Genomic DNA, 12,663 nt, shown 5'->3' with positions numbered 1-12,663 from the left:
CATGAGTCAACAGCGCCCACAATCCGAGCTGTCCTTCCCTTCCCGTGACCCAGTCTGTCCACTTGCTGCCCTTGACAGCAGCTCCGCTCCATCTCCTGGAGTCCACCCGTTCAGAACAAGGCAAAGGGGACCCTCCCCCAGGGAGGCAGGACACTGGCCAGCTCACCATCGGGACCCAACCCCTTGCAAGCCTTCCAGGGGAGAGATGGGGTGTCCTTAGATGTGGGGGGCAGGGCCTGCCCAGGGTTTGGAGGATCTGAGCCCCTGTCTTGGGGTTGGCTGGATTTTTTTCTTTTTCACTTGAATGGCATCGGCTTTGGCACTATGGATTTTGCAGATTTTAATAGGAGGGTGAATTCCTTCATTCGGAATCAGGTTGTTCGGTTGTCAAAATTCTCTCGCTCACAGGAGCGATGGAGAAGGAGGGGACAGTTTCTGAGGGTCAGCTGTGTGCCTGGCACTTCACATCCATGTGTGAGCAAACCCATCCTCCCCAAGTCCTGACAGGTCATTGGAGCTACTCCAGTCCATGGATGAAGGCATTTAGGGTCAAAGAAATAAGCCAAAGGCAGCCAGCTGGGAAGAGGCTGAGCTGGAATCTGAGATCAGCAGGCAAAGACAAGGCCCACTGCCCGGACCCCAGCCCATCGCCCAGGTTTCCAGGAAAGAGCTGACTCCCTTCCTCCAGCACTTGTCACCGGCCCAGTCCCGGAAGTCACTCTGACTTCTGGGAGACTCACTGGAGTCAGTCCCAGCCTCCAGCAGGAAGTTCTTCTCCAGATCATCTCAGAATCGAAGAAACTGAAACTCGCCCTGGGAATGTATCCTTCTCCTGCAGCAGATGAGTGCTGCCTCCACGTTTGGACGGGAAAAGTCCACCCAGCTCGCCAGCCCCGTGTCTCCCTGCCTCAACCCCATCACTCTGCCCCCTCTGCCCCCGTCTGGCTGAGGGATCCTGACGGTTTCAGTCTGAGAGGTGCCCTTCTCAGGGGTCTCAGATGGACCGGGTGCAAATAGCCCCTGCTGGACCGAGCTCTGGATGCTGGGCCAGGAGAATACGATGGAGCACAGCTGCGTGGAGGGTCCAGGTGGATTTCTGGGAAGAGAGATACTTGGGACAGGTGTAGGGAGGAGAGGGTGAGGTGGGCTGAGGGGTGAGTGGGTAGGTTTCCAGGCTAAGGTGCGTGTGTATGGGGATGGGGCGGGGAGGCGCTGGGAGGACCCAAGTGAAGGAGTCAGAACAGTGGCAGCCTCGTTAACGGAGCACGTCCTTGGCTCGGGCCCTGTGCTGAGGGCTCCGCAGGCTTTGCCTCATTCTCAAGGGAAGCGCTTCATTGTTGACGTCCTCGGTGTACAGACCAGGACGCTGAGGCAGACAGGTCGCGTCAAGTCACACAGCTTATAAGAGGAAAGGAGAATGAGAGGCGTTTCCTCGCTAAGCACTGGGCTCCTCATTGCATAAAAAGGGGGATTCCTGCTGAGGTGCAATGGGATTGGCGGCATCTCTGCAGTGTCAGGGTGCAGGCTCGATCCCTGGCCCAGCACAGTGGGTTAAAGGATTCAGTGTTGCTGCTGCACCTGCAGTGTAGGTCACAACCTGTTCAAATCCAGTCCCTGGCCTGGGGACTCCGTATGCTGTGGGGTGGCCAAAAAAGAAATAAAAGGGATGTCAGAAAACTAAATATAGAATTACCATATGACCCAGCAATCTCACTTTTGGGTATATATCCAGACAAAACTTTCACTGAAAAAGATACATGCCCTATGTTCACTGCAGCACTATTCGCAATAGCCAAGACATGGAAACAACCTAAATGTCCATCGACAGATGAATGGATTAAGAAGATGTGATAGATATACAAAATGGAATACTATTCAGCCACAAAAAAGAACAAAATAATGCCATTTGCAGCAACATGGATGGAACTAGAGACTCTCATACTAAGTGAAGTAAGCCAGAAAGAGAAAGACAAATACCGTATGATATCTCTTATATCTGGAATCTAATATATGGCACAAATGAAACTTTCTACAGAAAAGAAACTCATGGACTTGGAGAACAGACTTGTGATTGTGGGGAGGGGGAGGGAGTGGGACGGACTGGGAGTTTGGGGTTAATAGATGCAAACTATTGCCTTTGGAGTGGCTAGGCAATGAGATCCTGCTGTAGAGCACAGGGAGCTCTATCTAGTCACTTGTGATGGAACATGGTGGAGGATAATGTGAACAAAAGAATGTATATATATGTGTGTGGCTGGGTCACTTTGCTCTACAGCAGAAATGGACAGAACATTGTGAATCAACTATAATGGAAAAAAATAAAAATCTTAAAAAAAAAGAAAAAAAGGAGGATAGTGGTTCAGACCTGCCCATCAGGGCCTCTGCAGCAGCAACCCCCACCCCCACCCCAGGTGACTCCAAGAGGCTGCTGGGGCTTGAACCCCAGGCCAGCACATCCCTGAGGGTCCCTCCATCCTGGGCCTCTGCAAAGTCAGGTAGTCCCCGTCCCCTGGCTGCCTTCTCCTTCCCCATCCTCCCCTCCCTTCCCTCCCCCTTCACCTGTCCCCTGCATTCTGTGCCTCCAGGATGGATTCAAAGATAATGCTCAGCATTAATCTGCCTGCGCAAAAATGTGGTCCTGCCCCCGGGGCCAGGTGGAGCACCCGCAGCTCAGTGTGGAATCTGAATCTCCCAGCTGACAGGGAGCAGGGCAGTGCTCCCCTGCTGCCCAGATGAACCCACTAAGCCCAAAGGCAGATTAAGAGTTCATATACAAGGGGTTCCCGTGGGGGCACCGTGGGTTAAGGATCTGGGGTTGCCACAGCTGGGGGGTAGGTCACGGCTGCGGCTTGGATTCCATCCCTGGCCTGGGAACGTCCTATGCCCTGGGTATGGCTGGAAAAAAAATAATTTACAAACAAGCACAAGAGGTGAAGACACAGAAGAGACGGTTAAAGGGTTTGAAAGTGGGAGTCTAGGGTGGAAAAGACGGATAATAAGAGTGCTGCTTTGTGTTATAATTTGTCTGAAATTTCCTTGCATCGTATACTTTGTTAAACATAATAATTGATTAAAAAACAAGAACACCAGGGCACTTGGCCTGCCCACGGGCACCGGGCTAGTTCATGGCCTCTGCCGGGGCGGGAACCCCGATCTGCTGCCTCTGTTGCCAAATGTCCCGTCACCACCTCAGGCCTGGACACTGGCCTGTTCCTGACTCCCCTCCCCCACACCCACCCAGCCAGCCCTGAAGGGCCCAGCAGAGCCCCGCAAACGCCAGTCAGGTGCCCGATGATGAGGGCAGGCGCCACAAGAACTGGGGCAACAATTGCTCACGCTGAGGTGACTCAGGCAGGAAGGGGAAGGAAGGGGTAGGTGTGTCTGAGGAGGAGGTGGCTTCCGTGCCCTCACTCCAACCTTGGTGTGCAGGGCCACCAGATGTAGCAGATAAAAACACAGGATGCCCAGTAAACTTTGAATTCCAGTCCACAAGGGATAATTTTAAAGTACGTCTCAGATATCACATGGGACGTATTTATGCCAAAAAGCATTTGTCTCTAATGCGAAATTCAAACTTAACTGGACATCCTGCTATTTTTATTTATTTATTTATTTGGCCTCCGCGAGGCATCTGGAGTTCCTCAGCCAAGGATCGGATCTGAGCCACAATCGCAACCTATGCCCCACCGGCAGCAATGCTGGATCCTTAACCCATTCTGGTGGGTGGGGGATCAAACCTGCATCCCAGCACGCCCAAGAGACCACCGATCCCGGCGCACCACCGTGGAAACTCCTGTCTTATCCAGCAACTCAAGATCTTGGGGAAAAAGCCCCTCTCCTGGGGCAACTGTGACTCTTCTGTGGGGGGCAGAACAGTAACTCTGGACGAAGAAATCCCTGAGGAGTGAGATGCTGAGAGAAGGAGAAGGAGGGCATGCTCTCCTGCTCTATCCTGACCGCCACCTGTGAGAGCGGCCCTGGGGCTGACCTGGAGGAACGTCTTAGCCACAGACACAACCATGGGTCTCTTCCTGTGAGGCCTCTCAGTGGAACCATCTGCGCTGCCTCAATCCGGGGCAGCGCTGGCATCTGAGGTGGGACCACAGCAGGAATAGTAACAGACCACGAAGAACACATCTCTCCCTTCTTAAGCATGGGGTGGGGCAGCAGAAGCCACAAAGGAAAAGATTGCTGGCTAGGTTTCAGATGACATAATGACATAACTTCTGACCACAAAAGATACCATCAACAAAGAGAAAAGACAAAGGATAGACTGGGAGGAAATATTTGCAACGTATATCCTGATCCAAACTATATAAAGAGCTCCCACAGTTCAATAAGAAAAAGACAAACACGGGAGAAAAAGGAACAAAGGATAACAGGATGGTTAGTTTTTTCTTTTTATTACCATGTAGTTGGTGTGCATCATCTTATCACTTACAGGGGGACAATACAGTGAGTCCGTTTTTAAAGGCTATACTTTGCTTACAGTTCTTATAAAATATTGACTATATTCCCTGTTGTACAATATACCCTTGTGGCTTATTTTATACGTAATAACTTGTACCTCTTAATGTCCTACCCCATATTGTCCCTCCCCCGTTCCTCTCCCTCTGTGCTCGCTTTGTCCACAGAAGCATAAAGATGCACAGGAAGGGGAACGAGTGTGCAGAGTAGTCTTGACGTTCAGTAGGAGCCTTACTGAACCTCTGGGCCCTCTCCAGTCCCAGGAAGAGCACCACTGTCACACAATTCTTCAGCCCTGCCACCTCCTCCCTACCCAGACCCCTACCACCCCGGATCTTGGTTGGTTGTCCCCCAACCCCAGCCTCACCCTCGGCTCAAGCTCTCCCTCCACTCGGCACCACCAAACACTGTCCTTCCCCCAAGGCCCAGCACCAGGCTTTCTCTGAGCCTCTCCTCTCTCTCGGGGTACTTCCCGTTGCCCATCTCTGCCCAGGCCAGGGCTTCTGGGCACCAAGCAGTCTAGCTTCTGCTGCTGGCAAATCTGTCCTATGTGGTACACTTGAAAAAGCAGCATATCAATTCCTGGGAGGCAGGGACCACTGAAATTAGGAAGCCACTTTGGCTACGCACCCACCTCCAGCCCAGCCGGGTGCCACACCCCCAGCAGTTCCTCAAGTCCACTACATTGAACTTGGCCCTCGATCCCTGCTCAAGGCTGCCCCTGCCATCTGGTTTCCTGATGCTTCTCCCAACACCACCCCCCCCCCGGCCATTTCTCCAACCCCTCCCCACCTGCCACCTAAAATCCTCCAAGACTCAGCTCAAAACTCAGCCCTCAGGTTGGAATGAAATCTCTTCTTCCCTGCCCAGAACCAACCTACTTCCTTTCCCTTCCACGCACCTAGAGCATCTGGCACAGGTAAGGTAAGGACTTCGTACCTTAAATCAGATTTAACCTGAGCCTGTCTCCCCTTCTCCAACCCCCACCGCACCCTTGCTGGGAGCACCTTAAGGAAAGGGCCTGCCTGAGAGCTGTTCATCTTTGCCCTCACAACTCTCCTTCAACCCCCTTTGGGGCCTGGCTGCCCAGCATTAAATCCGAGTTGACTGAACAGAATAGAAACAGGATGCACAAATGTTCCAAGACCAGAAGCCGACGGCCTGCGAAAGCTCTGGAAGCACGCTCTAACCGAGAGCTCCCTTGGATGTTAATATCTCAGGAGTCGGCGGGCGAGGCGGACACTCGAAGCCTGGCAGAGTCGGCCAGGGCGTCACATGATTCTCCAATCACATGATCCCTGGAAATGGGGGGGTTGGGGTGAAAGAGGAAGGGAGGGAGGAGAGTGAAATGAGTAGGAAAGAAGCACAGGATTCCAGGTTGGCCCCGCCTTTATGTCGACGAGTAGCCAATGGGAGCGTGACAGTCCAGATACCTGGCCAATGGAAACTGAGGTGGGCGGGCCATCGCGCCGAGGGGCCCTACTTGGTGAGCTGCCGGACAGCTGCTGCCCAGAGCTGACCGCGACGCAGGTAAGAGGGGTGGCCTCGGAGCGCTCCCGCTTGCTCCTTCCCAGGGGCCCGGCCAAGGGGACGTGGAGACTTGAGGGTCCTCAGGAGTTTCAGAGAGGAGACACGAAAAGACTCCCTTAGAGAAACTCCCATGCACTGGAGGGAGTTTTATGGGGAGGGGGAGTAAACAGTAATTGCAGTGACTCCCATTAGAAGGGGCCCTCTCCTTCTCCAGCAACCCCGGAAGCTGCAGCCCCTTCCCCTAAAGCAGGGACCACTCTGTTCTTGAGCTGACTCCGCCCCCGTTGGCAGGTGCTGGTGGTGGTTTGGTAGGGGGTGTCTGCTGTGGCTGGGAGCAGACGAGGCGCCAGCCGGTGGTCCCCGACCTCAAAGGGCTGGGAGTAGGGCTTGAGACCGTGGCCTCCTCAAAGGCCGTAGGGACTTGGGAGTGGTGATTGAACCCCTGGGTTGCATCTGGCTTTTCTTTACTTCCTCTCGTGGCGGGTGGGAAAAGCTAACTTCCGCCTCTCCCCGTCACTTTTCCCCGGCTCTCCGCAGCTGGGTTGGTTCACCTTTTGAGAAGCTCTCTCCTGGCACTTGGAGTTGGGGGCTGCCACCTAGTGGAAGATGACGGAGCTTAGGGGCCTGAAGAGGCTCCTGATCTCCCTCTCTGCTGGCGGTGTGCGGTGGTGGTGGCACCGTGGGAACCCTACTGAGAGGAGTCGGGTCCCCTCCCCCCTCCCTTGTCCTGAGTGTGCGTGCGCGTGCATGCATGTGTGTTCGGTCGGCGCATGCATAACCTCAGGATGCCCAGGAAGGGAAATGTGCATAAATGAATCACTAGGGTGCTGAGTGGTCCTTGGTGTGTGCAGACAGGCCCTCCCTCCAGCCTGAGTCAGGCCAGCAGGACAAGTCTGAGGAGGCTTGAGGCTGGACTCCCAAGAAGCAGGTGGAGCCAGGTGTAGATGCCTTGCAGGGAGCTGCGGGCATTGGAGAAGAGCGTGAAAGGGCCACAGGCCAGGACTGGGCTTCTTCAGCCTTACCCGGCCAGGAGACGGCCTCGTGGAGGTGGTCTTTGAGCTGAGAGGGGCCACCGAGGAAAGCCAGGTGAGGGAGAGAGGATTGTGCAAACCCCTGCTGCTCGTAGTGTGCAGTGTATACACACAGAGAGACTCACGGGCAACCAAGGCCCAGAGACAGGGAGCGACTGTGGCGGCTGTCACAGACTAGGGGCCGCGTGTGGTAAGTATCCAGGCAGCCCCTACACTCTCTGTTCCTGTCCTGCCTGGTCCACCAGCCCAGGAAGTGCTTTTGTCCCACTTCTCAGTTTGGACCCCAGGCCTCTACCCTCCTGGGGTCTGGGGTCCTTTCCCAGGTACTGTCCACGGTGCCGCTTGTGAAATGAACTTAGGTCGAATAATATACTCTGGAGCCATCAAAGCCTGTGGTGTGACCTGGGCAGGTTATTTAACACCTCTACACCCCAGCATCCTCCTTTGAAAAGTAAAGGTAGGGAGGTCCTGTTGTGGCTCAGCGGGTTACAAACCCGACTAGTATCCATGAGGGTGCAGGTTCAATCCCTGGTCTCTCTCAGTGGGTTAAGGATATGGTGTCGCCGTGAGCTGTGTCGCAGCTTGGAGCCTAAGTTGCTGTGGCTGTGGTGTAGGCTGGCAGCTGCAGCTCCAATTCAGCCCCTAGCCTGGGAACGTCCATATGCCACAGGTGTGGCCCTAAAAAGCAAAAAAAAGAAAAAAAAATAATAAAGATAATAATGACTCCTTTAGATGGTAAAGAAATACCATAGCATGTTGTAACTGGCTCCTAAGAGGCTCGAGAGACATGACTGATTTTGCCTCTCTAGGCAGAGTCGCATCTTCCAGGCCTGCCCCACAAGGCTGGCCGAGCTTGGGGGAAGAGTTGTTTAGGAAGTGAGAGGCTGCGCTCCTTCAGAAACCGGGGCTTGGTTCCTTTTTCTGATTCAGATCGGCACCGGGTGGGCAGCCCTGGGCTGTCTCCACCTGCAGCCGGGTTTCGGCTCCAGGGTGGGGAGAGGCAGGGGAAGGGAGGGTGGTATGTCTGCACATTCTGAAATGGCCTGGTGGTACTAGGGGGCCCTTACAACACCGGGGTCCCAAAGGTTGACCCAGCCTGTGTGTCCCCTTCTTTGGGTGTGGAGGGGACAGTCAGTGGGCAGGTGGTAGCTGGCCTCTGGGGAAGGTAGCCCAGGCTCCATGGGCACCATACTTCCTTTTTCACAACTTTCTCAACCCTGTGGTTTCCCATATCGTCACACGCCCCCACTTCTCGGCCACCAGAACTTAGCAGGGTGCAGGTGTGAGCACAGCATCAGACAAGGTGGCATCTAGAGGGGCCGGCTCGGGAAGCGGAACTCCGACTTTTCTTCGAGTGGAAACTCCCTCCTTGTCCTCCAGCCCCGTTCTCCCACGGCGACTGAGGTCTTCCCCACCCCTGGGAGGTGGCCATGTCCCCACAGATCAGACCCGCAGAATCCACGGGTCTTCCTGACTCTCACATGCCCACATCTCTGCACACTTAGCCACGGAGGCTCAGGTGTCAAGCCACATGCTGGGGACACAGATTCACACATGTGCTCAGGCCAGCATTTATGCTCACGGGTCTACACGCGTAGGAAGCTGAATCTCAGGCCCCACACCTTTCTTCCCGCCTGGATGGGGTATAGCTGGGGGGACTCGGGGAGTCTTGGGGCCGGAGCCTGGGGCTGGGGGAGTGACTGGCTCCAGCGTGAAGGGCCGTCTGAGCTTAAGCTAGTTGCCAAAAGCCTCTTGCTATTTTGCAGGTGGACCATGTGGACCCTGGTGAGCTGGGTGGCCTTGGTGACAGGGCTGGTGGCTGGAACACAGTGCCCGGATGGTCAGCTCTGCCCCGTGGCCTGCTGCCTGGACCCGGGAGGAGCCAGCTACAGCTGCTGCAATCCCGTTCCGGTGAGTGCCCTTTGGCTCAGGCAAGAGCTGGTGGCCTGGGAATTCCCAAAGAGTCACCTTGGATTGGCCAGAGGAGGGGGCCAGGCTCGGCTCCTTTGGTTTATCCGCTCTTCTCGCCTTCCAGGACAAGTGGCCCAAGGCACTGAGCCAGCATCTGGGCGTACCCTGCAAGACTAAAGCCCAGTGCCCTCCTGGCCACTCCTGCATCCTCACCACCAATGAGACCTCCAACTGCTGCCCGTTCCCAGAGGTGAGGGTGCCAGTGGGTCAGTGGTGGGGCTCAGGTCTCTCCCTCCCCCAGGGAAAAGGGCCTCGCCAATGAAGGCATCTCTGTGTCCCTCAGGCCGTGTCATGCAGGGATGGCCTCCACTGCTGCCCGCAGGGCTTCCACTGCAGTGCTGATGGGTGGTCCTGCCTCCGAAGACCAGGTGCGGCCAAGGTGGGGGCGGAGGGCAGGCAGATGGGCACCACGTAGAGCCTGGAGCACTCAGGAGCCCAGCCAGCTGGGGTGACCTTGATTCCTGCCTTCATGTCCTCATTCATGTAGCATCTGTACTAAGCAGCCCCCCTGCTCTGGACGGAGGGGCAGCACTGGGGCGAGGAGGGGTCAGGAGAGCCTGGGGGCTCCTCTGAGCCCTAGTGCCCGCCCCCCAATGCTCCCCCATCCCCCGCCTCCCCAGTCCTGTAGCTGGGCCTGCAGGCCCAGGTGCCAGCAGCAACTGGACTGATGGGCGGAATCCTGCGTCATCCCGTCTACAGATACCAAGCCCTCGGATGACATCCTGTGCCCCAACAGCCAGTTCCATTGCCCCAACTCCTCCACGTGCTGCACTATGCTTGACGGCTCCTGGGGCTGCTGCCCCATGCCCCAGGTACAGGTTCGGGAAGATGCGGGGAGGGAGGAGGGCAGCGGGGGCAGAGGAAGGGCTGGAGGGAGCAGAGGTGGAGTCAGGGCCATCTCTTCTCAGGCTTCCTGCTGTGGAGACAAGGTGCACTGCTGCCCCCACGGCACCTCCTGTGACCTGGCCCATTCCCGCTGCCTCACAGTGACCAACACCCACCCCATGGCAAAGATCCCTTCACAAGAGACTATAAAGACAGGTGAGGAGGTGGGAGAGGTCTCATCTGGCTCCTGGCCGGGGACAAGCTCCCCTTCACCCTGGCGGCCCCTCACGCTTTTCTTCTCTTTCAGCCGTCCAGTGCCCAGATGCAGAGTCCCAGTGCCACAATAATTCCACCTGCTGCAAGCTGTCCAGTGGAAAGTATGGCTGCTGCCCGTTGCCCAATGTGAGTGAGGGGCTGTAGCCAGTTGGACTGTGTGCCTTCAGCCACCTGGCCTGGACTACACCTACCTGGCAGGGACTCCAGGTGGTGGGGTGGGCTGGCTGGCTGGTTGCTGGGAGCCTGGCTGCTCAGGACTCATGTCACCCCCTAGTGGGGGATGGGGGCAGTGCCAGCTGTCTGGCCGCTGCTCCCTGGGCTCCAGGGACACTGGCAGTCCCCAAGACTCACCCCCGCCCTCACCCAGGCCACCTGCTGCTCCGATCACATACACTGCTGCCCCCACGGCTTTGTGTGTGACCCGGTCAAGAAGAAGTGCTTCTCCAAGGAGAATGAAGCCATAGACTTCTTCACCAAGTTGCCAGCGCACTCAGGTACCCGGGCCAGGCCACGGACCCCATTCCACCCGCCCCCTGAGGAGTGACGGGATACGCAGATGGGGGACTGATGGCCACGCGGAGGGGCTAGAGGAGGGACAGCCCCCTTCTGTCCACACTGGGCCTTAGGATCACTGCCAGGGGTGGCCCTCGTGGTCCTCTACATCCAGTTCCGGCTGTGGAGCTGGCAAAGGAGGGACACCCCCGCAGGTGCCCAGTGCCACCGCTGACCTGTCCTTGTGCGCCTCACAGTGCAGGAGGTGAAGTGTGACACAGAGGTGAGCTGCCCGGACGACTACACCTGCTGCCGCCTGCAGTCCGGAAAATGGGGCTGCTGCCCTTTTGTCCAGGTACCTCGGAGGGGCAAGTGGGCTGGGCTGACCAGAGGGTGGCAGCCACCTAGGTCCCCATGCCCACCGTCCCCTCTCCTTCCACCCTAGGCTGTCTGCTGTAACGACCACGTACACTGCTGCCCGACCGGATATCAGTGTAACATAGAGAAGGGCACCTGTGACCTGGAGACCCAGTGGGTGCCCTGGAAGGAGAAGATCCCGGCCAGCCTCAGCCGGCCGGACCTCCTAGCCATGGAGAGAGATGTCCCCTGTGATAACGTCTCCAGCTGTCCCTCCTCCAGTACCTGCTGTCCAGTCACGCCTGGAGAGTGGGGCTGCTGTCCTGCCCCAGAGGTGCCTGGGGAGGGGGAGAACCAGGGGGTGGCGGAACAGCATCTTGGCTGGGCACACGGCCAGGCTTCTGTTGCCTTGTCTCCTGCCCTCTGCCTGGCCCACAGGTGGCCCCCGCTGACTCAGAGTCATTCCCGGCGGGAAGAGCTGGGAGCAGGAGAGGCGCGGAGGGGGTGGTAGGGGCTCAGTGTTCTGTCCCCAGGAGCTTCCTAAACCACCCTTCTCTGCCACGTCCCCAGGCTGTCTGCTGCTCGGACCACCAGTACTGCTGCCCCAAGGGCCACACGTGTGTCGGCAAGGGACACTGTAAGAGGAAGAAGGACATGGTGACCGGACTGAACAAGATGCCCACCCGCCGGGCTTCCGCGTCCCAGCCCGGAAACACCACGGGCTGTGACCAGCACACCAGTTGCCCGGTGGGGCAGACCTGCTGCCCGAGCCTGAGCAAGGGCTGGGCCTGCTGCCAGCTGCCCCACGTGAGTGCCCAGCGGGTGGCCAGCTCCCCAACAGGGAGCCAAATTGCCAGGGAGCCAACTTGCGGGGCCGGGGGGGGGGGGGGGGCAGGGGAGTGTAACACCGCTCCTCCCCCAGGCCGTGTGCTGTGAGGACCGCCAGCACTGCTGCCCGGCTGGCTACACCTGCAACGTGAAGGCCCGAACATGTGAGAAGGAGGAGGACTCTGCCCTCCCTGCCACCCACCTGGCCCGTGTGGGCGACGTGGCGTGTGGGGAACGGCGCTTCTGCCACAACAACTATACCTGCTGCCGAGACAGTCTTGGAGGCTGGGCCTGCTGTCCCTACCGCCAGGTCGGTGCTGCCACCCCACCCCCACCCCCACCCCCAGGGCTGGGTGTGGGCCGTGGGCCCAGTCGTGCCATGTCCAACTTTTACTCCTCTCTTCTGACCATCCAGGGCATCTGTTGTGCAGACGGGCGTCACTGCTGCCCGGCAGGCTTCCGCTGTGGGGCCAGGGGCACCAAGTGCTTGCACAAGGAGGCCCTGCGCTGGGACGCTCCTCTGAGGGACCCGGCTCCAAGACAGCTGCTGTGAGGAGGGCCCGAAGACACTCCGCAGCCCTCGGGACCCTGCTCGGAGGGTGCCCACTGCTCAGGCCTCCCCAGCACCTCTCCCTCACTGAATTCTCCAGAACCCCCCTTCTGAGTTCCCCCCATCACCCTAGAAGGTGGGGCCTCAATTTAAGGTCCTCCCTATTGGAAGGGGGGGCTGTGGCGAAGGCCACAGTTCAAGCTGCCATCCCCTCCCCCCGATTTTAGTGGACCCCGTGGCCAGGTGCTCTTCCCTATCCACGGGGGGTGGTGTGTGTGCGTGTGTGTGTGTGTGTGTGTGCGCTGCAATAAAGTTTGTACACTTTCTTAACAGTGT

At 57.5% G+C, this 12,663-nt stretch overlaps 1 protein-coding gene across 1 annotated transcript; it reads left to right on the top strand.

Moving 5' to 3' along the window:
* GRN (granulin precursor) lies at window positions 5,981–12,653 on the top strand (the record flags this gene model as incomplete). The annotated part of the gene is given in 13 exon segments (NM_001044578.1): window positions 5,981–5,997; window positions 8,795–8,939; window positions 9,064–9,189; window positions 9,283–9,367; window positions 9,699–9,811; window positions 9,908–10,040; window positions 10,132–10,226; window positions 10,468–10,594; window positions 10,850–10,947; window positions 11,038–11,283; window positions 11,520–11,756; window positions 11,872–12,087; window positions 12,193–12,653. Coding segments are annotated over 12 exon segments (1,752 nt in total). The 3' UTR covers window positions 12,331–12,653.

This window comes from Sus scrofa, chromosome 12 (genome assembly GCF_000003025.6).
Source record: "Sus scrofa isolate TJ Tabasco breed Duroc chromosome 12, Sscrofa11.1, whole genome shotgun sequence".
Classification (NCBI taxonomy): Eukaryota; Metazoa; Chordata; class Mammalia; order Artiodactyla; family Suidae; genus Sus; species Sus scrofa.
This window is presented reverse-complemented; position numbering and strand designations above follow the sequence as displayed.